At 40.9% G+C, this 25183-nt stretch overlaps 1 protein-coding gene across 1 annotated transcript; it reads right to left on the bottom strand.

Moving 5' to 3' along the window:
• Positions 1-4994: 4994 nt before the first annotated feature.
• On the bottom strand, positions 4995-23934 carry NRSN1 (neurensin 1). Its single transcript, XM_045847104.1, has 4 exons — positions 23778-23934; positions 21939-22011; positions 16546-16743; positions 4995-6658 (listed from the first exon to the last, which is right to left on the bottom strand). The coding sequence occupies exons 3-4, from the start codon at positions 16732-16734 to the stop codon at positions 6260-6262; spliced, it is 588 nt and encodes a 195-aa protein (XP_045703060.1). The 5' UTR covers positions 16735-16743; positions 21939-22011; positions 23778-23934; the 3' UTR covers positions 4995-6259.
• Between the last annotated feature and the right edge of the window lie 1249 nt (positions 23935-25183).

Below are 25183 nucleotides of genomic sequence, written 5' to 3'. Positions count from 1 at the left end.
TCTGCTTAACTTCTACTCAGATTTCAAGGTACAGCTGAAATATCATGTCCTCAGGGAGGCCTGCTCAGAATCTTAATCTAGGATATACCCTTTTGTATTAACAGAATCCCTTGATGCCTTTTTTAAAAAATAGCTTCTAATACAAGAGTCATTCGCTTAAAGTCTGTCTAAAGGCCACAGGGTCAGACCCTGCGTCTGTCCTGGTCGGCACCATGTGAACGACGCAGTTCTGCCTCTGGCCTCCCCCAGCCTCTCTCCCAGGAGGCCTTTTTCAGTGTTTCCCATGATACACTCTTCCAGTGGCTTCGTCCGTAACTCTAAGTAATATACTCACTATTTCTTGATTCATAACTGACACATCTACATCTCATTTTATTCCCTCCTTTCTTTCCAAAGTTTGGAAAATTTTATCTTTTGTTCTTTCATTAGGTTATCTTTATAACTGCAAATTATAAGCGGAGGCCATTATATCTTTCCATAAATTAGATGAGGGTATTAGTATTCCTACCATTATCTTCTCTTACCTTTTCCCATCTGCTTTCTAAATTTTGTTAGTTCTACCTTTATTTTAATATCCTCAGATTTATCACGTGTGCAGTCTATTTAATAATCATTACTTAGGCTTTTCTTTTGTCTCTAGTTTGATTTTGGAAGTTGAAAAGAAGTAAATGCTGGTTTTGGCTTTGTAAAATGTTTGTCTCTAAAAAAATTGTTCGTCTCTGCAGAGCTACTGGGACGGCAGGACTCAGCTCTTCCTCTGTGGATTCAGCGTCCCAGCCCCTGTTCTACTAGAAGTAGACGGTGCCTGATGGGGGATCAAATTCCAAATGGCTCCTTTTTCTTCTACTCTGTCGACTCTCCCCCACGATTCCACAATCATGCTTAATATTTGGACCATAATATCCTTGTGTAGTTTATTTTTAAATTTTATTGTTGGAGTTTCTGTCGCTTCTTTTCTTTTTGATAAGAGGATATCTATTTTCTGTAGACTAAAAGTTACCTTACCATTATCGGTTGCATGAAAGCACAGCTTCCTCCTTTTCGCAGGCTAAGTTTCATTGCTCTGTAAATGTTGGTGGTTCTTTCTGGAAGCTTGTTGAATCTTTTGTTATCTTTTGTGTTCTCAAATTTCACAAGAATGTTTCTAAGCCCTGGCTGGCATAGCTCAGTGGATTGAGCTTGGGCTGCAAACCAAAGTGTTGCAGGTTTGATTCCCAGTCAGGGCACATGCCTGGGTTGCAGGCCACGGCCTCCAGCAACCACACATTGATGTTTCTCTCTCTTTCTATCTCCCTCCCTTCCCTCTCTAAAAATGGATGAATACAATCTTAAAAAAAATGTTTCTAACTTTTTTTATTGGTATTTTAAAAGTTGTTATTGAATTTATTGAGTTAACCAAATTATATAGGTTTCGAGTGCACCATTCTATAATACATCACACGTATGTTGTCAGGTATGATTTGTTTTAACCATTCACATTGTCGAATCCTGAACAGGCACTTCCAGTATGAAGATTTCTGTATTCTATAGCATTGAGAAGTTTTCTTCCATTATTTTATTCATAATGCCTTCTCTACTTTTTTCTGTTATTTTTTTTCTCTTTGACTCTCTCTTCTACTTTTTTGTCTCATGTTTTTATTTTTGTGGAGGATATTTTACTTTTGGGGAAATGCCTTCAACTTATTCTCTTATGAATATGTTGTTTTTCCATTATTTGGTGCTCCTTTCCATAGTACTCTATTTTTATGTTATTTATACATTTTTTCCCTTGAAGACTAATTAGATGTTTTAGAGTTGTCCTGTGATTTCTGAAACATATTTCCAATGGAGTCTATTATTTTGTATATATATCCTCTTTCAAGATGCTGGTTTGCCTCAGCTGTCTGATGATTCTGGTTGTATGTCTTATTTAACAATGAAGGATTGGGGAGGAAATTTCAGGGGAAAGGGGGAAGGGTTTACAGGAACAAGTATAAAGGACACATGGACAAAAGCTGGGGGGGTGAAAATGGGAGGGAGGTGGGGAGGGATGGGTGGGTGGGCTGGGATGCGAGTAAAGGACAGAAAACTGTACTTGAACAACGATTAAAATAAAAAAAATAAGAATGAAGGATCGGGTTGTTTATTCAGGACTGCTGTGAGACAATTTACTCTGCTTTTAACTAGGCAGGTCCAGCTCTCCCCTCAGTCTCTGCCAGGAATGAGAAGTAAGACTGGTAGCTCTGTCAGTGAGCAGGGCTCATAAGCTGGAGGATTTTGCTTTTAGATGGAACAGTGGCAAGATAGCCATTAGGCTGCACTGCCTCAAACCCAAATGTTAGATTGATGAGAAGATTTGCTCTGGGGTTCCCATAGCCGTACTCTCAGTCTTAGTCCAGACACACACACACATTAAATATGAAAAAATTTTAATCTCTCTATTAAGCATTTCTTTGTTTTCTGTAATGCCAGCACGATGCCTAGCTCTAGGTAAAAAATGCAATAATTGTTTTAAATGACCACATAATGGTAGCACACACCTTTTATGTATTTGCTTTTGAGGTTTCACCACTCGTTAAGTCATGCTCCCTGTACCCAAGCAACTAATGGTGTAGCTTCTAATGGAAGAAACAGATGTGTAAACAAATCACTACAATAAAGAGAGATAAGTGCAACAGAATGTGTTTGTACAAAGTGCTGGCACTTGAGGAAGAGACATTAAGTCTGAACTGGAAGACAGAAAAAGAGAGAGAGAGAGAGCTACAGGGAGCAGGTGACATTTCCAGAGGCGGAAGAGTATACGGAATGAAAGGGCAGCTGCTGCCCGTGGAGCCAGGCCGCTCAGGTGTGAACCCTGGTTCCTTCACTTACCGGTTCTCCTTGGACATGTTCTCTCTGTGCCTGTTTCCTCCTGTGTAAAATGGGCATATGACAATAGCCCAGACTTTCTAGGTTTTTTGTGAGAATTAACTGGATCACTATACATAAAATTCTTCAACAATGCCTTCCATTCAATACGTATTAGTTCATTATTATTGCTATTGTTTCTTGATGTGGTCTCGAATAAGTTCAATAACCAGAGAATGGGCAGACAGTTATTGCTGGGAAAATAAGCTTTGTGAGTGCAGGCACATTTAGAGGAGAGTGGCTGAATTTGACTAGAAAGCAGGCCCAGGACCTGTTCCAGAATAAAACTGGGAGGGAGTAGGGCGGGTCACAGGAGGCCACGGAAGTGCGTAGAGGAGCTGCTTATACATCTCTTGTCATCAGTTTCCTGGCTTGAAGTTCCGTGTGTTTATGCATTGCATCAGTAAGGCAATTAATGAAGTTAGGGAATCTATAACGTACGTAAAATGTGAAACTTCTAGGGACTCCATTTAGTGGGTGGTATGGACAATTAGGAACATTGGGACAATATAGAACCAACCCCTAAAAAAAGTCAGGGAGATGACAGGATTAAAATAATTGAATAAAAAAGAACTCATGGCCTGGGGTGGTGGTGGTTTAGGTGGTCCTTTGTAAGAGGGGTCAGACTTGTAGGTAACTTTGAATTCTAGAACTTGGTCCCGTGTGTGGAAGGGTGAGAAAGGCAGATTTTGGAAGGACATGAGGGTAAGCTTTCTAACCAGAGAGAGCCAGGGTAAGATGGGGTGGCTGGCCCTCCGAGGCAGTGGGGGTCTAGCCCCTGGGAGCACCCAAGCACACAGAGGTTGCCTGGTCAGTGCTGACAGGAGGGGGGTGGGGGTCTTCTGCCTGGGGTGGGCCTGTATCATCTAAGGTTTGTACCAACTCTATTTGCCTCTGTGTACATGATCTCCAGGCCCGAACTCATTTCTCAGTTTCCACACCTCCTCTCCCACCTCCATGCCCATCAGCAGGTACATGGTTTCACTTTGCTCTAAACGTTTCAGTACTGAAGGGAAGGCCTGGCTCGGGGCCAGCAAACAGGCTGAGGCCAAGGCTCTAAGACCATCTGGTTTGTCATGCCATTGATGTCTCCTCAGCTGGGCCTGAGGACCACTTGAAAAATTCTTTTTCTTTTTAATCACCACCCAAGGATATGTTTATTGATTCGAGAGAGAGCGAGAGAGACAGACAGACAGACAGACAGACAGACATTGGCATGGAAGAGAAACCTTGATCAGTTGCCTCCTGCATGCACCCAGACTGGTGATCAAACCTACAGTCTAGGCACGTGCCCTGACCAGGAAGGGAACTCGCAACCTTCCAGTGTATGGGGCAATGCTCCAACCAACTGAGCCCCCTGGCCAGGGCCACTTTTAAAGTCTTTAGTATGCCACTCCCTGCCCTCTGATTGCACATGACCTGTACTTTTTTCCAAGACCAAGGTGTATTTCTTATACCATTCAGCCTCTTCTTCTGCTTTCCTATAAGACCCTTCATCCCTCCTCCTTACAAGTTCCCACTCCCTGAGCCCAGACAGCCCGGAAGGCAAGATAGGATGAGTTACTCTTTCAGACACAGCTCCTGCTTTATCCACGTTGGTTTCTTTCAGGCCTTTGAGGAAGAGGGCTGCTTTTTTTTTTTTTATGGCTGCTATCATGCCTGTACCTTAAAGTTTCCATGCCAGACAGTGATCATTTCTCATTTTGGAGGCTTTTAAAAGTCAAGTCTCATTTTCAAAGACTCATTGGTACCCAGCACAGAAGCAAGCATTGAAAGCTTCAAATGCTATTGCTTTGATCAGATACTTGGGGGCTTGTAGAAGCCTTTGAAGAATAAAATTAAAATGGCATTTCCACAGGAAGGTAGAGAACCTGAGGAGACTGGAATGATTTCTCCCAAATCAGGCCAATGATTCTAGTTGAGGGGCTGATTCGCCCTGTGTTTGATGCTGGACTAGGCAAAATAAACACTGTGCACAAAGAGCACTAATTGCTTCATTCATTCCTCCATTTAGCCGGGGGAAGGGCAGAGCTCATTCAGCCTCAGAATGGAAAACCACATGTTGGAGAGAAAATGGCCACACTGAGGGAATGACAATGCAATTCAAGTTCTGCTGGTTCACATATTTTATTTATCCAGTGAAGGAAAGGGAAAAGGGGGAAAACACCACGAAGGGGCACTGATTCTGAGAGAATGAATACCAGGGTCACATCTTCCATTTTCCTCAGTCCATTTAAATTCACAGACTAAATAAAAGTGCAAAGGGATGTGATGAATATCTTGTTGGAGAATAAATGTCTTATTGGAGAAAGACATTCCTTTTAATGTTAATATCTACTCAGTGGTTTCTTATTTGAGGATGGCTTACTTTGTCTTTATAAAAATACCACAGCCTTGTATAAACTGTTGGGGTTGCATATTTAAGAGTGGGTGGATGGAGGCCGCGGACTTGGACACATTCCTGGAGTCTAAGCCTCAAAGAACCTCTGCTCACTGTGGTGAGGGCCACAGGACATTGTAAACATACTCGGGGTGGGGGGAAAGCCAGGGACACGTGGCAGAAAAAAGGACCTCGGACATTACAGCCCAGGACCCCCACTATATAGATGTGGAAACTGAGGCCTGGGAAGTTAAGTGATTTCCCCAAGGTCAAACAGCTCTTTAGCAGTAGGAACTCAAATATCTTGACTTCTAATTAAGTGCTTTTGGACATTGTGTAGGTCAATAGATACTCCCAACATGAACTTCTTCCCCAAGATTCTATTTTAGCTTCCATGAAAAATATCTATAGAAAACAAAAAGGATTTGTGAAGAACTCTGATAAATACATCCAATGCAAGAACCTCATGTCAAGATATCATTAAAAGACTAAAATGTTTGGGTCAAAATCAGGGAACTTGATTTTTCTAAGAACACATTCGACAATATCTTACACACAGTGAGACAGGAATGGAAGGTAGCACCACACAGGGAAGATTAGAAAAACCAATATTAGAAAAAAAAAACAAAAAACGGGCCACACTGGTGATTGGTAGCCTGGTCTAAACTGTCCAGGGCTTTCCAATAACATGGAAAATGACACTAAGCCACAATCTATGAGAGGGGAGTTTCAGAGGGCTCCAGGCAGGCGCACAGAGGCACCCTCTAAGCAGCTGGGTGCCTGTGCTCAGGCTGACACAGGGCGTCTGCCCTCACCAGGGCCACTGAGCCCAGTGAGCGTGAGCCCATTTCCTATGCTGCCCTTAGCCGAGCATAGCCATGGGGCAAACCAACACCAGATCCTTGTCACCTTAAAAGCTGGCCGGCTTCCTTGTAACCATGTGTGTAAATTAGAGAGGATGGGATGAGGAGGTGGGGGTGGGGTGAGGGTGGTTCAGGTGGCCAGAACAGGCTGGACATTTTGAACCCTGGACAGAGTGACTGGTATCTTTGTTTCGCCGGGACCCGGAGCTTTTGTGATGGGCTGGGTGTGGGCCTTGATGTCTGCAATTTGCTCTTTAAACTTTTGTTGCAGGAATTTTTCTTCCTTGGAGTAGCTCTTAGCAAACACTGACATTAGCAGGCACCCGGCCATGGACGTGCCCCCAATGCAGAAGAGTATGGCTCCCGCTAGCTTGCACATGTCGAGGGCTCCGTTAAACTGCACAGCATGTGTGTCTACCACCACGAAATCGGCTTCGCCAAAGGCTTCGATTTTGGTGGGCACGAGAAAGCCCACTGCCAGAACAGCCAGTCCGAGAATCACGAAGACTGTACCGGAGATGAGGCCGACCTAGAGAAAGACACAGTGAAACGAGACAGGTAAGCACAGCGCCTCAGCTCTCCCCGCGCCCTGCAGGGTAGGGTGTATCTTTAGGGCAAGTGTGTTTTCCCAGTCACTCCAAATATGTATAAGAAGCCTATATCATTTTCTGGTTAAAAAAGGTGAAAGGGGCAGTTTTCTGATTTTAGTGCCAACCAGAAACTGTGTCACTGTCTTGATTTTTCCTTTGAGCTTTTGGTGTGTACAATGCTTTGCAGGTGACAAAGTCCCCTTTTGCTGGCATTGCCTCCTTTGGTCCTGAGGCAGAGGAAAGCGGCCCTGGTGTCCAGGAGCTGGCCTGACTGTATTCACTAGGCTGTGACATTGCTAAAGTGGCCTGGAGCTCACAGCAAGGCCATGTTCTCTTGTTGGCCCAATCAATCCCACAGAACGTCATCAGACAAGCTCATTCTGCCCCCGTGATGAAGTAAGACTACTTCACAGTTTTCTCTGAGCACAGACAAAAACAAGGTCAAATGCCCAGCACCTCCTCTCTGCCAATATAAATGACTGCTGCTACCTTACCCATTACAGCTGTTGTCTCACTCAAGGCTGCCCTTCCTGTAGGTAACATTCACTAAGAAATTCAATCATAGAATTGCCCCTGACAATCCAGGGTGAACTTGTCTTTCCTTCAACCCTCCCCCAAATCACCCAACATCCTATAATATGTCCTTCCTCACATTCCCTTACTGGAATGCCCCAGGACCCCTTACGGTGTCATTTTTCTCACTGTGATGGTAATAAACTTACCACCATCGACATATAGATACATCCTGGTGATTGTGGCTGGAAGGCATTGATAGTCTGTGACTACTCACCCTTTCTTTCCCCAGGTAAGTGGGGAAGGAACCATAGGTGCCACTCTACAGCTGAGGAAATGGGCTCTTTCTCTAACATGGAGCCATTTGGTTGGACTTCTGCAGATGCTGAGAAGTGTTAGGAGTAGCAGATGGAAATGACACTGCATCAGCTCAAGTTCTAATAAAATGTAACATGCTAAAGATGGAAGAAGTATACCATTTGGTGGTTTAAACACAGAGGTTTGGAATTAACAGACACAGGCTTGGATTCTAGCACTGGGAATTATCACTGAATCATATAAGGAAAGTTACTTAAACGCTCTTGTTGTTAATTTCCCCACCTATAAAGTGGTAAATGATATAGTACCCACCTCATAGAGTTGTTGTGAGAATTAAATGAGACAATGAATGAAAGACTTAGTCCTTTGCCTGGGTTAGTAATACACTGTCATAAGTAGCTGAAAATATATTTGGAAATGTATCTCTTGTAAAATTGTGCTACCTTGGCAACTGTATTACAACAATTACTCCGTATTTAGAATAAAGGACAGATAATATAGTTATTTATTTTTAAACACAATTTTCATTTCTTCCAGTTTCTAATAGCTTTTAGTTAGAACAACAAGGTTGGAAAAATAACCCAATGCATAACAGCATTTAATCTTGAATATTTAAAGTATGTTTATTTAACATATTTATTTATTAAAATCCAGGGTAAGACACTAATAAAGAAGGTTTACATAATAAAAGGAAAATATTTGTAAATTCATCACTTTAACAAAGTGGGGAAGGAAAACTAGTATTATTGATCATTGTGAACCTCAAGAAGAAATACATCTGCCAGGAAGAACTCCTCATAGTTAACTGGGGTCCAATTCATAATCAGAGTCCAGCAGCCAATGCTGGTGGAGGCCTCTCATACACACCGCATTTCAGGGGAAAGCTGCAGGCTGAGCTGTGAGCTACCTGCACTGTGCTCCTGCACAGTGTGAGTTGACCCTTAGAAAGGAGTTCCTGGCATCATATTTCAACCAACAGGCTGAGGTCAGAGCCACACAGCTATATCCTCATTTGAATATTTACTAACCAATCAGAGCAGCTCCATAATGACCACCAGAACAGGCAATTCTGGCCAATCATGACAGTGCTATTTAGATCAATCAAACTGTGCAAACTTGGATTCATAATTTACACAAAAATGGACCAATTAGGGACCAGGGTGGGAGCTTTCTCTATATAAGGTAGACTTCCCTTTGTCTCTGGGAAGCTGACTTTCAGTTTCTCCCAGAGGCTGAGTTCCTTCTGTTTGCAAATTATTTTACCTGAGTAAAGTTTCTCTTTTTGCCACACTCCAGATTGGAAACCCTTGTTGGCAATGGATTGGTGGCAGTGATCTTTTGTTGACAGCATCTGTTATGATTTAGGCATAGTGTTAGACGTGTTTTTCATTTTATCCTCACCAGCCTTAGGAGAGGTAGATATTCTTATTCCTATTTCACCTATAAGAAACTGAGATTATAGGGTTGAAGAAGCATAGTTCAAGGTCCTACAGTTAGCAGATTGCTTGACTGGACCCTAACCCAGGTCTTCTAAGCCTCCCCACCCCCTTTATCTTCCCACGATATTTCACCAGTTACTATTTTGTATATTACCTGCTATTATTTTTTTAAAACAGAGTTTTTGTTACCATAGATGGACAAAATTCCATTATGTAATATTGTGAGAAAACTGAAAAACAAAAAAGAGTCAATATAATCTCTTCTGAAAAAAATAGAAACTATTCTCCATAAGATATAAGTAGTACAGGGAAAATTGGGCTGTAAAATATAACATTTTAAATGCCTTTCTACATTTTTCTAAAAATGGTGGTGAATAAATTTACCTTCAAAGACTAACCATTATTTAAAAATAACTTTTAAAAAATGACTCACATTGGAAATTCTGAATGCACAAACTAAATTAACTTAAATATCCATGGTGACATGCTTCGTATGTCACTAAATTGCTTCCCTCCTCAAGAGCTGGCACTAATTCTCAAAAATTGAGGGCAGCAAAAATGTATCCATCTTAGTTTCTGAGGTTCTTAAGAGCAACTGAGGCCAAGGCTCTCCATCTTCTATTTCTGTCTTGTCTCCCCGCAGTTCTTATTCCAGCCTGTGCTCAATAAATATTCCTGACAGACTAACCTAAACCGCCCGCCAGACTGCTGAATATGGAGCCAGGTGATTGATTCCCAGAGCAGTCTGCTTCTCAACTGAGCAAGTGCTTCACAGATTAAAATTGACTCTTGGGTTGTCACTCAGAAGCTAAAAAGGCAAACCATGACTTGCAGATGGTAGAACTTCTGCTCACTTCAAGAACTGGAACATGGCTGTCTCCCTGAGCCTTCTCCCTTTTCCTCGGTATACCCATGTATCAGAGAGATGTCTGCTGTCTGTGGAGGGAAGCACAATGTAATGACTAGCTAACTCCAAAGGTTCTGAAGGTGCCATCAATGCAAGTCTAATGAGAATCTTCAAGAGTTGTGCCCAGAGAGGAGCTCCAAATTTATTAAAACATGTCAGGGAAAGCTTGGGATGGGGGGCATGAAAGAAAAATGATGGAATCACAAGTTCCCTGCACCTTAACTTTCTTGAGCATGTAATAGAGGTGAGGAGGGATGTTGGCATATATTAGCTTAATTTTGGTACCATGTTGGAATACTGGAAAGAATTCGAAAATTGGAGCATGAGGCTATACAGTATCCTAACAATTATCCTGACAACTGTGTCCCTGGACACAGCTCTAAGTTGAGGTGTCCTAAGTCTAAGAGGATAGGGGCTCTATTAAATAGAGTGTTAAAAAATTCAACATAGAGATCTTTTAAAAGTCTAAGGGATCAGAGCCACCCTGTGTAGGGCCATGCAGAAGAGTTGAAATGTTGCTGGGCATGGGGCACCCCCAGGCATACCAGGGCAGCCTGGGAGGTGGGGTGGCTAGAGCAATACCCACAGTGAGAGATGAGAACCTCCCCAGGCTGTGACAAAGCTTAAGGCAGCAGCAAGGACAGCGTTTGAGCTGTGACTTCTGACAACTCCCCTGGCTGTGGTGAGCATGTGTGGAAACTCAGTTCCACTGTTGGCAAAGAGGACTGGATAGGGAGAAGAACTTGGATTCCAGAAATTCTGCTGCTGGGGAGACAAGCCAGAGACTGCTGTTATTTTGACCAACATCCCCTTCGTTGCATCCCTGTGAGCTGATGAGTTCTGAAAACGCAGTTTCCTTCAATAAGCAGAATTGGCAGCAGTAGCAACGCAGCTGTTCTGGCAGGGAGGAGGCAGTAATGACTGTTGGAAGCAAGAACTATTGTGGCAGGGGAGAACAGCGTGTGGGGGGAAATGCTGGATGGAGCTAAATGTGGAAGGAGCCATCTGGGTTAGAGGTAATTCAGAGGAAGCACATCAAGAGTGAAGACTGGCTTTTCGTCTTCATTAGCCCCAGGGGGCTGCTGCTGACCTCTCCTTAGCAGGATCTGAGCTATGAGTGGTGTCACTTGCCAGCAGTGATGACAGATTCAAACTTATGTCCTGACCTTCTTGCCTGGCCTGCCTGTAGGGACATGGAGCTTTACAAAGTCAAAAACCTATGCCAGGCTATGATCTAGGTCCTTTCACATGCCTTACCTCCTACCATCTTCACAGCCCTCTTCATCTGGGTAGTGATACCCATTGTCCTGCATTAGCTCTTCTACTTTACAGAGGCTCCATCCCTTTAACCTGTGAATACATTCAGTCGCTTCAATCTTCAAAACCTATTTTAGATCCCTGTGTTCCTTGCTAGCTACTGCTTGAAGCCATTCCTCCTTTTGACAGCCAAGCTTAGTCCTCCATGATTTCACTGAAATTGCTCTCTCTGAGGTCACTAATAACCTCCTCATTTTTAAACCCCATTTTTCTTTACTTATCTCATTTGAATGTTCTGCAGCCATTGATGTAAAAAACTCATGCTTTCTTAAAATGCTTACCTGTTGCTATCCCTGATACAACTCTTTTCCTTCTCCTTCTACATCTACCTCCTTAACAACCTACTCTCAACCTGCTTTGCCAGGTTGTCCAGGGTTCCATCCTTGACTCATACCTTTTGTTCAATATTTTCTCTAGGGTTTAATCTGTGGCTAAAGTTTCAACTACCACCAATATACCAATGACTTCCAAATCTCTAACCCCAGCCTAAATGATTCTCCTGGGCTCTAGCCTCATATTTCTGACATCAATAGGAGGATTTTTATAGTCCAAAGTGATAAACGCTCCCCTAAAAGTAGTCATAGTAGTTCATGGGAGCACAGGGTGGGGTGGACAATAGGGTGTCTGAAAGGCTCATCAAACCCAAATATATAAAATTATACTCTTTCCTTCCTTCTTTCCTTCTAATTTTTCCTATCTGTGTTCCTGCCAGCAACCCATGCACTGACTCTTTCCTCACATTCATAGTCAATAGTTAATTATCTCTTATTGGTTCTACCTCATAAAGCTCTCTTGAATCTTGTATCTCTTCTCCATCGCCATAGCTACTCTGTTGGTGCAGACCATTATTATATGTTGCTCTGGTCATTACAATTACATTCTGGTGGTCTGCAATGCTAGTCTTATCCTTTTTATACATTCTTCAAGTGTCATCTGAGAAAACATTTAAAAACAGAATGAATACCACATGGATTCTCTCTTAAGAGGCCCCCATAGCTCCTCTCATTTCTAGTGTGAAACTATCTCCTTAATACCTAACAAAACTTTGAAGAGAAATCTAAGATGTAAGTTTAAACTCTGACTTAGCCTAAGGGGCAAACTGGAGAGATTGGGGCATACCAGAGGAGAGTCTCAAGAGAAATGAGAGGGATCAGAGGGTCACTTTCACTTTTAGTAAAGCTGTGGAGAAGGTGCTTGCCTTGACTTTTAAGCAGTTTCTCATATGGATTGAGGAAGGAAGGTAAAAAGGAGAATAACCCTGAGGTGGGGAGAGTATGATTAGGAATGAGAAGACTGCTCCCACTAATTCATACCTGCCATACTGAGGCTGTTTGCTGCGCAATTAGGTGGCAACAACCTTGGTGAAGGTCTAGTGCAAGGATAAGAAAGAAGATGCAAGGATTAGAAGAAGAATTCTACCTTGGCTGCAGCAGTAGGTGGCGGGGGGGGGGGGGTAGGTAGGACCATGTCACAGAGTTTTGCATATGGCAGCAGCTGCAGGCACTGGAAGAAATTAGTAGTGGCCGAGGCAACCATGTGGTAATATAGAACCTGCGGGGCACAGAGAATGTATGTAATACTGTGTGTGTGTGTGTGTTTACAACTGTATGTGAGGCAACCTCCCCGAGAAAGCATAGACTGGTTATTATATTGTCCCATCAATGTACTTAAACTGGAAGGTTCTAGAGAAATTTCTGTGTCACAGCTTTTCAAAGTCATCTGTGATATGACTCAGGTATGCATTCCAACATTGATCTCTTGACCCCTTTCCTCTAACTTCTAAACCTCTGCCCAGCCACCCTGAACTGTTTGCAGTCTCCTGAGCATGCCATCTTCTGTCACGATTCAGTCTTCACAATGCTTTCTTTCTGTTGGGTGCACTGCTCCTGCTTGTTCACAAATGGTATTTTCTGTGGAGCTATTTCTTGCTCAGACTGCATCAGGTTCTCACCACCCTGTGCTTCCAGTAATTGACTATTTTTAGGGGAATGTTTATCACATTGGATTGTAACAATCTGTATATATCTCCCTTCTTTGATTGTTAATTCTTTTAAGTCAAGTCTATATCTTATTCACAGGTGAAGAATAACATCATATTCACAACTGAATCCTAGAGCCTACCACGTATTCTTGTGCACAGTGGACATATACACATCCATGGAAAGAATAGCACTGAAAGATAGATGCTATGTAGACCCATGTGACAGAGCAAAGATTCTAACTCTGGCCCATTTGAGTCCCATCTCCATTCTCATCAAGCACCTCCATGCTGTCCACTGCTGAGGAGCTGGCTTGAGGGTAGAGTCCTATTGAGGAGGCACTGCGAGCAGAGGCCCTACTATGGTGGAAGATGGGGAAGGAGAAGCCTACAGCTTGAACCACCTATAGATGCAATTTAAAATGAAAGAAAAAAACATAAAAAAGAATCATAATAGAAACATATGCATAACCAGTGATTTTCTTTGTATTGGTAGAAAGCACTTCATATACCTACTGAAATGAATTCACTTAAATTTCTGAGAAGAGAAGGCAAGAGTGGTTGGTTTTCCCTTGGTAGAGGTGAGGTCTCTAAGTCAGTAATTCTTAGATTATTCAGGTTGACTGTGGGGTTCTGAAAGCCCAGTCTAGTGTTAGTGATTATAATATGAAACTAAAATTTGGATTTTACTGGAATATAATCTCTGTGAGGCCACAGATTTTGCCTTTATTGTTTTTTTTCTGTAGTAGGTCTAGCACGACAGGGACAAATACTTTTGGATCTTGTTTGTATGAAATAAAATGGAGAAAATATTGAAATCTGAATTCTGGGATTGGTAATTTACTGTTAGTTCTTTGTTTTAAATCCATACCTTTAGATTATTTGATGAATTTATAGCATCACAAATCATATAACCACCAGTGCTTTGGATCCACACAAATGCTGACAATATTTTATATGTCAGTGGCATTTCAGGCTCTTGGCACAACAGATCAGTGAGGCAAATATTTGTTTTTTGACACATACTGAAGCAACCACCCACTTATGTGGGTAAATACAATATGTGCCAAGCTTGGCTATTAATTTCGTTAGTCCAGGCCAGTAAGGATTCATCAGAGGTGGCAGGGATAAAATGATAGCTCAACTAATTCTAATACAGAGCATGTGACGCTAGTGAGATTTTGAATAAACACAGGTCTTGGGTAACTTATATTACCAACTATGTTATTTAATATTTTATTAACTAGATTTCCAGTTTTATTTCCATTTCAGGACTTAATGTTCCATGTGGCATTGAATGCTTATTAAGTGCATATCAGACATTGTTCTAAGCTCTTTATAAATATTATCTTATTTGTTTCTCACAACTTGATGAAGTTGGTATTATAAGCATTGCCATAAGGGTCCCATTAAAGTCAATTATTTGTCCAAAGTTACAGAGCTATTAAATGGAAGAGCTGAAATTTGAACCACACAGTCTGAGGAACAGAATTCATGTTCATAATCATACTGCATTGTCCCCTGTTACACTATTGCCAATCAATTGCAAGCTTATGTCAATATCAACACCAAAAATTCTGAGATCTTTTGGGAAAAAGTCAGGATGATTGGCAACATCTGAGGCACAGAATGCTAGAGCTGGAAGGGAACAGCGACACCATCTAAGGCTGTGTCATCATCCCTTTTAAAAATCCTCAGCCTTTCCTTGATCTCTTAATGTTGGAACATTCCAATGACTCTTCTCTTCTATGTCCTTACCGTCTTCCTAGGCAGTATCATCTAGTTGAGTGCCATATATACATTCTATATACTAATGACTCCCAATCCATGAGCTCCAGATCAGTATATTTAAATTACCACTAGAGATCACCACTTGTAGTGGGCATCAACAATAAAACATGGCCAGAATCAAACTCTGGGCTCCCCACCCATCCCACTGCTCTCCTTGGTTCTCCATCCTGGTAAATAGTATCATCATTCTCTAAATAGCTCAGGCTGGAAGCCGTAGAGTCACATTTGACTCCACTTGGTTTTAAGTCTAATTTATCAGCATGTCTTCAGAACCTGGCCTCCAAATGTTATGCTACATTGGACTACTTATCACCATCTCCACTAACATCACCTTAATTTGAGTCACCACACCTCTTGCTGGGGTACTTTAATAGTCTCCTAAATAATGTAGCTGCTTCTACATTTTTTCTTCTATAACCTCTTTTCTGTACATTAGCCAGAATTTTCTTGTTAAAATATTAATTGCATCATTTCACTCCTCTACATAAAATGGTCACATGGCTTCTCCTGTCTCTCACAGTAAGAGCCAAAGTCCTCACTATCATCTATAAGACCCTATATAACCATCTGTGCCTTCTTATTTTTCTGCATCCATTGCCTTTCCTTTGCCCACTTTCATTCCACTCTGATCAGACTATACCTCTTGCTATTTTTTCAAACACATCAAACTTGTTTTCATATCACAGTTTTGTATTGCAATTTTCCTCCCCTGGAATTGTTTTATGGTCTTTAGCTAGATGGTTTTATGGTGTGCTCCCCAACTCATCCTGGTATTTGCTTGAATGTCATCTCCTCTAAAAGCCTTTTTATGATCACCATATCTCAATACCAGCCATCTATTACTCCCTGACTGATTTGTGTTCATTGTACTTGTCATACTACCTGACATTCTAGTATGTGGTTTATTTGATAATGGTGTGTTTATCATGGTAGATGGTAAGTTCTATGAGGGCAGAGGCTTTCTCTTCTCCTGTTTACCACTTTCATCTCCAGCACTTTGCAAGTTTTGGGCACAGAATAGGTGCTCACTAATTATATGTTGAATAACTGAATACATTGTCCAGTAAGGCTCCTTCACTTGAGGAACTTGAAGCTCAGGGAGCCTCATGTTCACATATCTGGTAGAGCTAGAACTGGAATACTGAGCGCTTTATTATATTTCAACATTATCCCTCTCTAAATACTCAATTATTATTTTTAATAATTGTTGTAAGTTGTCAAATGATACTTACAAAGACTGTAAGGGATGCTAGGAGCATATAGTATTTTGCCTATGGATGGCTTCACAGTTGGTGAATTTAGTGGCACATTAGTCACAGTAGCAAAATAATAATAATTAATGATGGTAATTATACCTAATCATGTTTAAGTTAAAAATCAACAATGATGCTGTGTAGAGGCTTTCTTCAGCCCATGGTTTATGTTTTACTTTCCTAAAGGAAGAAGACTGCATTTCATATCACCAGAGTTCTGAACCTCCCAGTTCTCTTCAGCTATAGTATTGTATTCACTGTATCTGATGATAGTTCCATTTCCTAAGTTAAACATACGCTTTTGACGTACCTTCCAGAATACTGAGCTCCACCTGTTAGGTGATCTCTGGATCTGGAAATCATCCTCATACTCCCAGATTGAGGTGGTGCAGTCCTCATAAAACTGGTGCAGGTAAGACCGGACTCCATAGCGCTGGTACCCGCCCTCAGCAGCAGCCCGTGTCTGCTTGGACCCACAGAGATTGCTGCAAGAACTCATCCTTCCCAGCTGGAATGACAACGTCCACATGCATCAGCCCCATGGGCTCTGGCTCAGCATCAAAAGGCATATTAAAGACGGGAACCAGTCTGAGTAATATCAGTTTATTTGAACAATACTCTTTTCTTAAGAGAAAAGACACTTTTCAAGACATTCTTAAATGTCTTAAGCTTATAAGCTTAATACAAACTTTCTCTAAATTATCCATGATTAGAACTGGTTTTCCACAAGTAAAACCAGACATAACATCACAGGTCACTTAAGTTATGCAAAAATTTAAGCATGAAGCACATAAAAAATGGAAAGAAAGAAGCTGAGATTTTCATTGTCTTGACAAGTAATCTTTGTTTACGGCCATACCACCGTGAATGCTCCCGATCTCATCTGACAAGTAATCTTTAATCTCTTGGAATCCACCTAAAAAGAATTAGTCAGGCACACACTTTCTACAGGTGGAATTTGTCTTGGGCTGTCCTCTCAAATGCTTAACTGTGTTCTGTTGTGAAAAGTACATAGTGTTACTCTTAGCAGTTTGGAATTCTGTGTTTCTTTGGATCTCATGTATCTTGCTCTAACATTTTAACTAATTGTCAAGTTGTACAGAAGCTTTATTAAAAAGATGCTGAGCAACTTACACTTCATACTTTATTAGTCACAAATGATGTGGACAATAATTTACACCTCACTAACTCTAACAGCAGGTAGTCTGGTAGTGATTTGTGGATACATCTGTCCATGTGGGATGCTACAGTGCAATGCAGTGAGTAGACCCAGCCTTCTATTCTTTTCCATGAAGTTTCTAGTATAAATAAGAATTCAGAGAATTATTAAATGAAACTCTATTTCTGATACATTGTTTGGGACTCTACCTTCTTCTTGATTGACCTAATAACTATTCATGGAAAGAGGAATCTGATTATTAATTCATGGTGGTGGGGAGGAGTTACTGAGAGGTAACAATTTTGGTGAGAAAGGGAATTCTGAGTTATTCTGTTCTTTGGTTTTCTGATCTTCATATAAGCAGATTATAATGTAACTGGAGACATGAAATATTGTTTAGATTTTTTAGTTATCTTCTAGATGGTTTTCCCTGTGTGGACATAGTCTGAAAATGAGAAAGCAAGGAACAATATACAAGGGTATTTTCTCAATGGAACCAGGTTTTCTCAGGTCTTGTGCATAATTCAAGTTAATAGAAGACATATTAAATGTTCCCAGTTATTTATCAAGAAACCAAGTAGCCATGTATATCTACAAGGAAAAAACTAATCTATATTTTCATTAAGTGCCCCTATGTAGCCACTTAGTTTGGATGGATAGAATCATGGGCTAAAATCAAACTCGAAGCCAGAGATATTTAGCATTCTCCTGTCCCATGGCCAGAAAGTGAACCCATAAAAATGTCTCGTAAATGTTTGCCCTTAGCCATAAATGGGCTTTAGTTACAAAATGTAGTCAACTTCAGGAAAATATGGTCCTGATCTTTAAAAACATGATGCATTCAGGTGGTAAAGATGATGACCATAACCTCATCTTTATAAATATTTGTAAATATTACACGTCAGGCCCAACTTCCTGTGCCTGGGCCCTCTTCCTGTTTCAGGTAGAGCTACCATAGGAGAAATCAGCCAGGAGGAGAGAGCAGGGGTGACAAGTTTTTTAACTTTTAAATATTTTAGAAAGATATTACTATCTCATTTAAAAATCAAGCTTTTAGAATGTACTTTGCCTGATTAGCAAAGTGGGATGAATCAAATTCTTTTGTTAACCTAGTTTTCATATTTTAAATGCCAAGATGACCTCTTCAGTACCTTTTATTTAATGCTTGTACAATGAAGATGATTAATAAGGGCCTATTAGTAGCAGTATATAAGTAGCACAATTTTAAAGGCAGTTTCTTTTAAGACATTCTAACAAAATTTCAGTCAAAGGGAAACAGGATTATTATTACTCCTCTGCTTTGTCATTGAAGAAACTGAAGCATAGAAAAATCATCTGCTAAAGGTTATACCATGAGTCAAGGAGTAGATGAAACATGGCAATACATGGACTGAATCATAAATTTAGATAATTGGAACCAAATCATCCAGATATGGATTTTTAAAAATTTGTATAAAGTATCAGAGACTTTAACATAAGAAAGGACAAAAATAGATATTGTAGGGGTAAGAAAAATCCCTCATAGCAACAGTAAGATTTGTTCTCCTTAGATCTGAAGTCATTCTTGCTTAGGATTGAGCTTTCATGCAGAGGAACACCGTGTGACATATTTTAGTCATTCCTTGCACAGCTGATTTCCAGCATACCAGGTTAGCTGTTTCTGCTTTATAGGATGAGGCTCAGTAATCCAACTTTGTTAAACACTATATGGATAAAATCATAAAAGAAATAGAAAGTGTCATAAAACAATTGTTTTTCAGCCTGAGCAATGGAAGGCTCTACTCTAACTTAGAATGGATTTTTAGTGATGCCAGATATATTCCAGGAAAGGAGTCCTAATAAGCCTGTTCCCTCTCCAAACACAAGAACATGGCCTGTGCTGTGCTAACCACACAGAGCAGAGAATGGGCTCTAATTCTAATTCTTGATCTGCCACTTACTGGTCATGACATTTTAGGCAAGCTCAATAACCTCCCTGGGTTCTGGTTTTATCAAACTTAAAATAAGATGGTTGCACCACATAACCTTGAACTCTGTCTAGATATAGTTGTCCAGGAGTCTTTGGCCACGAAACTACAGACTGAGTAAATTATTTCTGTTGCATTAATAACTGGGTTTACTAATTTCCCACCTCTTCCTAAACCCTCATTGATTGATTGTCATTGTCCCAAATGCTGCTATATTATTGTATATAAGAAGCTTCAGTTCAAAAGAGCATACGAGCTACTAATTAGATTAATTGCTTGGTATTAAGTAAAATGAATGGTTGTGTATGGTTTGTTTAATAAGTTAACTTCAACATCATGTATGTGGTCTAAAAGAGTAGTCCCTGGGGGTCTCAGAGGTTCATACATCTTACCAAACACACAGCTTGGGATTTACTTCTGGAGGAGAATGATCACTTGGATGAACATGGATTTGAAAATATAACACATTAGAATGAGAATTTTGCCCCTATAGAATCTCAACAGTTATAGTCCTCATAGGGAAGTCAGTAATTTTTTGTCCCAATATAGAAAATTTGGAACCTACTTGGTTGATTGATACCTCCAGTATTATAAAGAATATACACAAAGTCACATTATAAAGTCAGTTTAAAAGGTGGGAAATTATTATACAATAAGCAAAGGTTGAGAAGAAATGAAATATGTATCAAGGGCTTTTTAGTTCGACCCAGCATTTACTTAATGAGCAAGTTTCATGAGAATTCTGATATTTATATTTCAATAGTTATAGTAGTAGCAGCAGCAAGAACAATAATGATTCTTGTTAAGTGACAGATCCTGGAGGGCCCCCCCCCTTTTTTTTTTTACAGAAAGCCTTAACATTTCAGGAAGTGCATAAATAGTGGGGAGAGGTAAGTGAAAATATTTTCCAGTATTGTGCTTAAACGAGTTCTGCAAATATTCATTTTCTAAATGCTCTCGTGGAGCCTGTTGCATCCTCTTGATGGAACACAGGCAACATTAGTGTCCGGTTATCTAGGAAGAGGCAGTTGTTTGTGTTCTTCCTGAAGGCCATTCTCGGGGCTGATAAGAAAGGATCTGTCCATGTTTTTCTGTTTATAATCTATCTCCATTGCATGTACAATTATATATTAAATGGATTTTCAGTTCTTACCAACGTAGCATACCTAGCATATCATAAGGAGAAATCATACCTTAACTCCTAATTTTTTCAAGAGGCTTTTGCAATCAGCATATTAAATATCAGCTCTCTATCACTCTCTGTCCCCTTGTCCAAATTTGTTTGTCTTCATAGCATTTATTACTGCCTTATACTGCATTATATATTGTCTGATAGCCCAGGTACATGACAGACTATAAGCTCCACAAGGGCAGGGACTGTTACCACATTGAAACTTATTGGTGCAGAGTTCTTCATAGGTCAGTGTGGGTGACAGCCAGAGTGGTCCTTCATTTTTCATTCCTCTATTCCTCCAGTATTTTTAAAGCTCTCATTATGTGACATATTATGTGAGATAATGGTTACAAAGATGAGCAGGGCACAATCTGCCCTCAATAGACTTCTGGATTAAAAGGAGAAGAATTCATGAGGCAATAATTACAAGAGAATGAGAACCAAAATGAGATATTTGCAGCAGGAGGAAGCACAAATGCTGAGAATCCCTTGAACAATTCCTCTATTTGTCAAATAAACCCATATGTGTGTTATTTTGATCTCTATGTGTTCCAATATACTACAGTATCAACTTACTGCAAATTTGAATTTGTCTAATATATGCATTTACTTTTTATTTTATTTTAAAAGTGTTCATAACCATAAACACAGAAAAAATATGAAACTCAGAACTCATGAAACTAAGAAGATCACAGACTTTATATTATTTGTCTTCATGGCCTCCTTGAGAGAAGGTTGACAGAAAATTGAGGTGCAAAAAGCATGAGTGTTTTCCCATGGCTCTGCCTGTGAGTCATTCGTGAGTTCAGGCACAGTCCCTGTTCTATTTATTCTATTTGAAATTATCATTCAATTTTCATACTGCTTTTCCCTCCCATAAAATCATTCTGAGATAATGAGAGTGAAGTTCCCATTACAGTTGCTTTTCCACAGGGCCAATGCTGCACAGTGTAGGTACACAGCTGATTTAGACCATTTATCCAGCACCAAACCAAAAGGTCAATTCACTTAAAAGACTCAGGGTGGATGCAGGAAGACATGAAAGGCTGCTAACAGCTTTTTCACTTTTAAATCAGGCATTATGGAATTATGTAAGCATGAATTTAAAACTTGAAAACGTGTTTTTACCACTGGATCATTTCAGTGGTAGAGATTTTGTCTCTATGAGATTTTTTTATACCCTCTAAGTCACTGGCTATGCAGCCACTATGTAATCTTTAACAGAGGGATAATGATATGCAATTATTTTAATACTTTACTCCTTCAAGATGTATTTTTAAGAAAGGTATGTAAAGTCCAAAACCAAAATGAAAAGAATCCATATTGTCTGTAAATCTCTTCTTTGTCTACATGCAGATCACAAGGTGCTTATAAATCCACATGTGACAATGTCTGAGTCTTACCTTTGAAGTCTTCCTCTTCCTTTTTTTGTTGTTTACTCTTCAGCCTCTCTTTTTAACGGTGCATTCTTCAGTCCTATTAAAGAAAAAAATCTCTGCAGAATGTGATCTGGATGAAAACCTAAATTTTATAAGCCATTCTTACAAGTTATAAAGAATAATTTGATGTTGACAAAAATGTTGACAAAGAACTTCTTGTTCAAGAGCAGAGATAGTTCTTTTTTTTACAAAAGCATAATATATTTTGTAACTTTTTCATGGGTTTTTATGAGAGTTTATAGAGTAAGGCAACATAAATGTGAAGAGCTCTCTAATCTATAACACACTGTACAAACATTATTCTCATTTTGATACAATTATGTCCCATGCAGTTGATAATACCAATTAGACTGATCCATTTGTATTTTACAAATTCTAAGTGAAAAGACTACTTGCTTCCTAGATACTCCAGAAACTGTTCCATTATACTGTAAAATAAGTGAATCTTATAGCCATTGCATTTTCTGATCTATTTACATGCATTTTAGGCTTATTAAGTCTCTATGGACAATTTACTCATTAAATTGATCTTTACTCCTATATCCATTTTCTTTTCTATCATGGTCATTTTACTTTCCATCTGACTAAGAAAACCAGGTGGCTGCAAGATTTAATTAAAAAGCCATTGCCTGATATAGAGCTATTGGTTTCCTGCATTACTCTAGTCGTGTAAAATAAAATAATAACTGGGGCATGTTTTCCAAGAGGTCATTAAGAATTCTTTCTGATAAACAGTTTCCCATCCATTTGAAGGAGAACCTCAAAGACTTGAGGTGAGGAAACCTAGCTGAGAACTAACAAACTGCTTTCAGTATTTTGAAGGTTCACTGTATATGAACCATAGCCAAACCTACTCCAAGATTCATTTCTTTGCTCCTAAATTTTATTTTGTGGGTATCCTGAATCTGGATAAGAAGAAGCAAACAAGTCACTATTATCTTTCCCCTTTTCCCTCTTTCCTCATCCCTCCTCCCTCCTCTCCCTCTCTGTCTCTGTCTCTCTTTCTCTCTCTCTCTAATCTGTGCCCATGTCTTTCGATTAAACCTCCGTTCTGTATCTGTCGCCTGCCCCATTTTCCTTGTAGGAATTGACTCCACATTGCCCTTCACCAAAGGCTGGCCTGGAGCCCACGGAGCTCTCCAAGGTGCTGAAAACATTTCTGCTGCTGAGCCAGGAGCCAATTAAACAAACAACAGCTGTTTAACTCCAGCTCTGTTTTCTTTGAGGTCAGGAGCCTTGGTCTGACCCTCCCCCACCACAACGCCCCTTTCTAACCACACAAGAAGTAGGTCTTGAGATAATATCAAAATACTCAAACATTTTTAGACGTGGCAAAGGAGTAGGGAGGGCAGGTGGGGGTTAAATTCGTCCTGGAAAACAAATCAAACCAGCTTTCCAAACTCCAAATACATAGGATTAACTTTAACCTAATATACAACTTTTCTTGTCTCACAGGAAAGAAACTCTTAAGTTTTCCCTGTATACCTCCCAAATTCTTACGTAACACAAACCCCAAACCGTCAAAGCATGGAGTTGGCTAACCCTTATTCACAGAATTTAATACCGTGGTTTTTGAACAGAATTGTGCATATATAATAAACGTGAATGAGTAGTGTGTGTGTGTGAGTGTGTGTGTGTAAGAGAGAGAGAGGGAGGGAGGGAGAGAGAGAGAGCGAGAGAGAGACAGAGAGAGAGAAAGAGAGAGAGAGAGAGAGAGAGAGAGAGGGAATATTTGTGCGTGAGGAAAGAGAAAGGGAGGATAGGCAGAACTGGAGAGACAAACCCAGCACAGATAGGCTTTACCTGCCCCCTCCGATCCCCTGACCCGTGGAGCAAGTGCAGCCAGCTAGCCGCAGATCTCTCGCCGGGGTCCCATCGCCGCCTCCGCCGCCGCCGCTCCCTCCGCACCAAGCTCAGCCTGCGCGAGATTGACAGCTGGGCGCCCCGCGTGCTCGCGCAGCTGAGGGTCGCGCCGCCGCCGATGTTGAAGGGGCGGATCCGCGCTGCGCGGGTGCCCGGCGAGCGGGCGGTCCCGAGCGGTGAGTAGGCGGGGCTCCGGCCGGCTTCCTTCCCGCCTGCACCCCAGGCCTACGCTTCCCTGGAGAGTGACCGTCTTGTGAAGTTTGGGCTCTGTGCCCTGAGGAAGCTCCACGGGCCAGGGTCGGGCACTTTGTCTGGTTTTCTGTCTTGTCCACCCTTTTCTCCTCTTGCCCAGCATAACGTCTGGGCATAGCGGACTGAGTGAGTACACGTGTATTTTCAGCGAGTGAAGAAGGCAGACAGATGTCTGCTTCTTCCACCACCCCCCCATTTGGGATGTGTAGAGTTTTCTCCCCGCTCTGTTTTTTTGTCCTTCAGGAGACACAGGTGAACAGCGTTTCAGGCTCCCAGAGCGCTGCCCACCTGAAAGGGCCTTCTCATCTCTGTCAGCATTGGGCTTGTTCCGTTCCTACTTTGCTCCTGATCCCCACCAGCATTAGGAAGTCTCAGTGAGTGAGGTGGAAGAACAATGAAGAAAATGGATTAAACAAAATATTCAAGAACAACACACACACACACACACACACACACACACACACACACACACACATACACACGCATGAAGACAAGAACAGACCAGAAAATACCTGTGAATATCTCAGATCTGTGTGGGTGTAGGCACGATAACATGTAAACACAATGACCCTTTGCTTCATGAGACTTTCTGCAGACCACTTGTAAGTGGCGTTTAGTGAAAATTATTCCTAAGATAGTTAATACTTCTGGCTGGTGTAGCTCAGCGGATTGAGTGCAGGCCTGCGAATGAAAGCATTGCCGGTTTGATTCCCAGTCAGGGCACATGTCTGGGTGGCAGGCCATATCCCCAGTATGGGGTGTGCTAGAGGCAACCATACATTGACGTTCACTCCCTCCCTTTTCTCCCTCCCTTCCCCATCTCTCTAAAAATAAATAAATAAAATCTTTAAAAAAAAGATAGTTAATACTTGCACAGCCATTCTACATATACAATAACACCTAACATTTACATAATGCTTACTATGTGCCAGGTCTTGTTTTAAGTACATAACATATACATTAATTATATGCATATGAAGTTATTCTATCCTCTCTTCAGCCCTAAGTGGTAAGTATTCTTTATTGCCCCAATTTTATAGAAGAAGAGGCTGAGGCACAGAGAGCAGTGACTTGCATCCATGGTGATACAAGCT

The sequence above is a fragment of the Phyllostomus hastatus genome, unplaced genomic scaffold, assembly GCF_019186645.2.
Source record: "Phyllostomus hastatus isolate PE091 unplaced genomic scaffold, TTU_PhHast_1.1 phas_contig_524, whole genome shotgun sequence".
Lineage (NCBI taxonomy): Eukaryota > Metazoa > Chordata > Mammalia > Chiroptera > Phyllostomidae > Phyllostomus > Phyllostomus hastatus.
Note: the sequence above shows the minus strand (reverse complement) of the source record. Positions and strands in the feature narration are given on the sequence as shown.

Coding starts and splice junctions, on each gene's coding strand:
- NRSN1 (XM_045847104.1), bottom strand. CDS start 16,734: ATGAGTTCTTGCAGCAATCTCTGTGGGTCCAAGCAGACACGGGCTGCT. Junction 6,659..16,545: donor GGAGCTCAGTATTCTGGAAG/GTACGTCAAAAG, acceptor GTCTTTCTCTAG/GTCGGCCTCATCTCCGGTAC.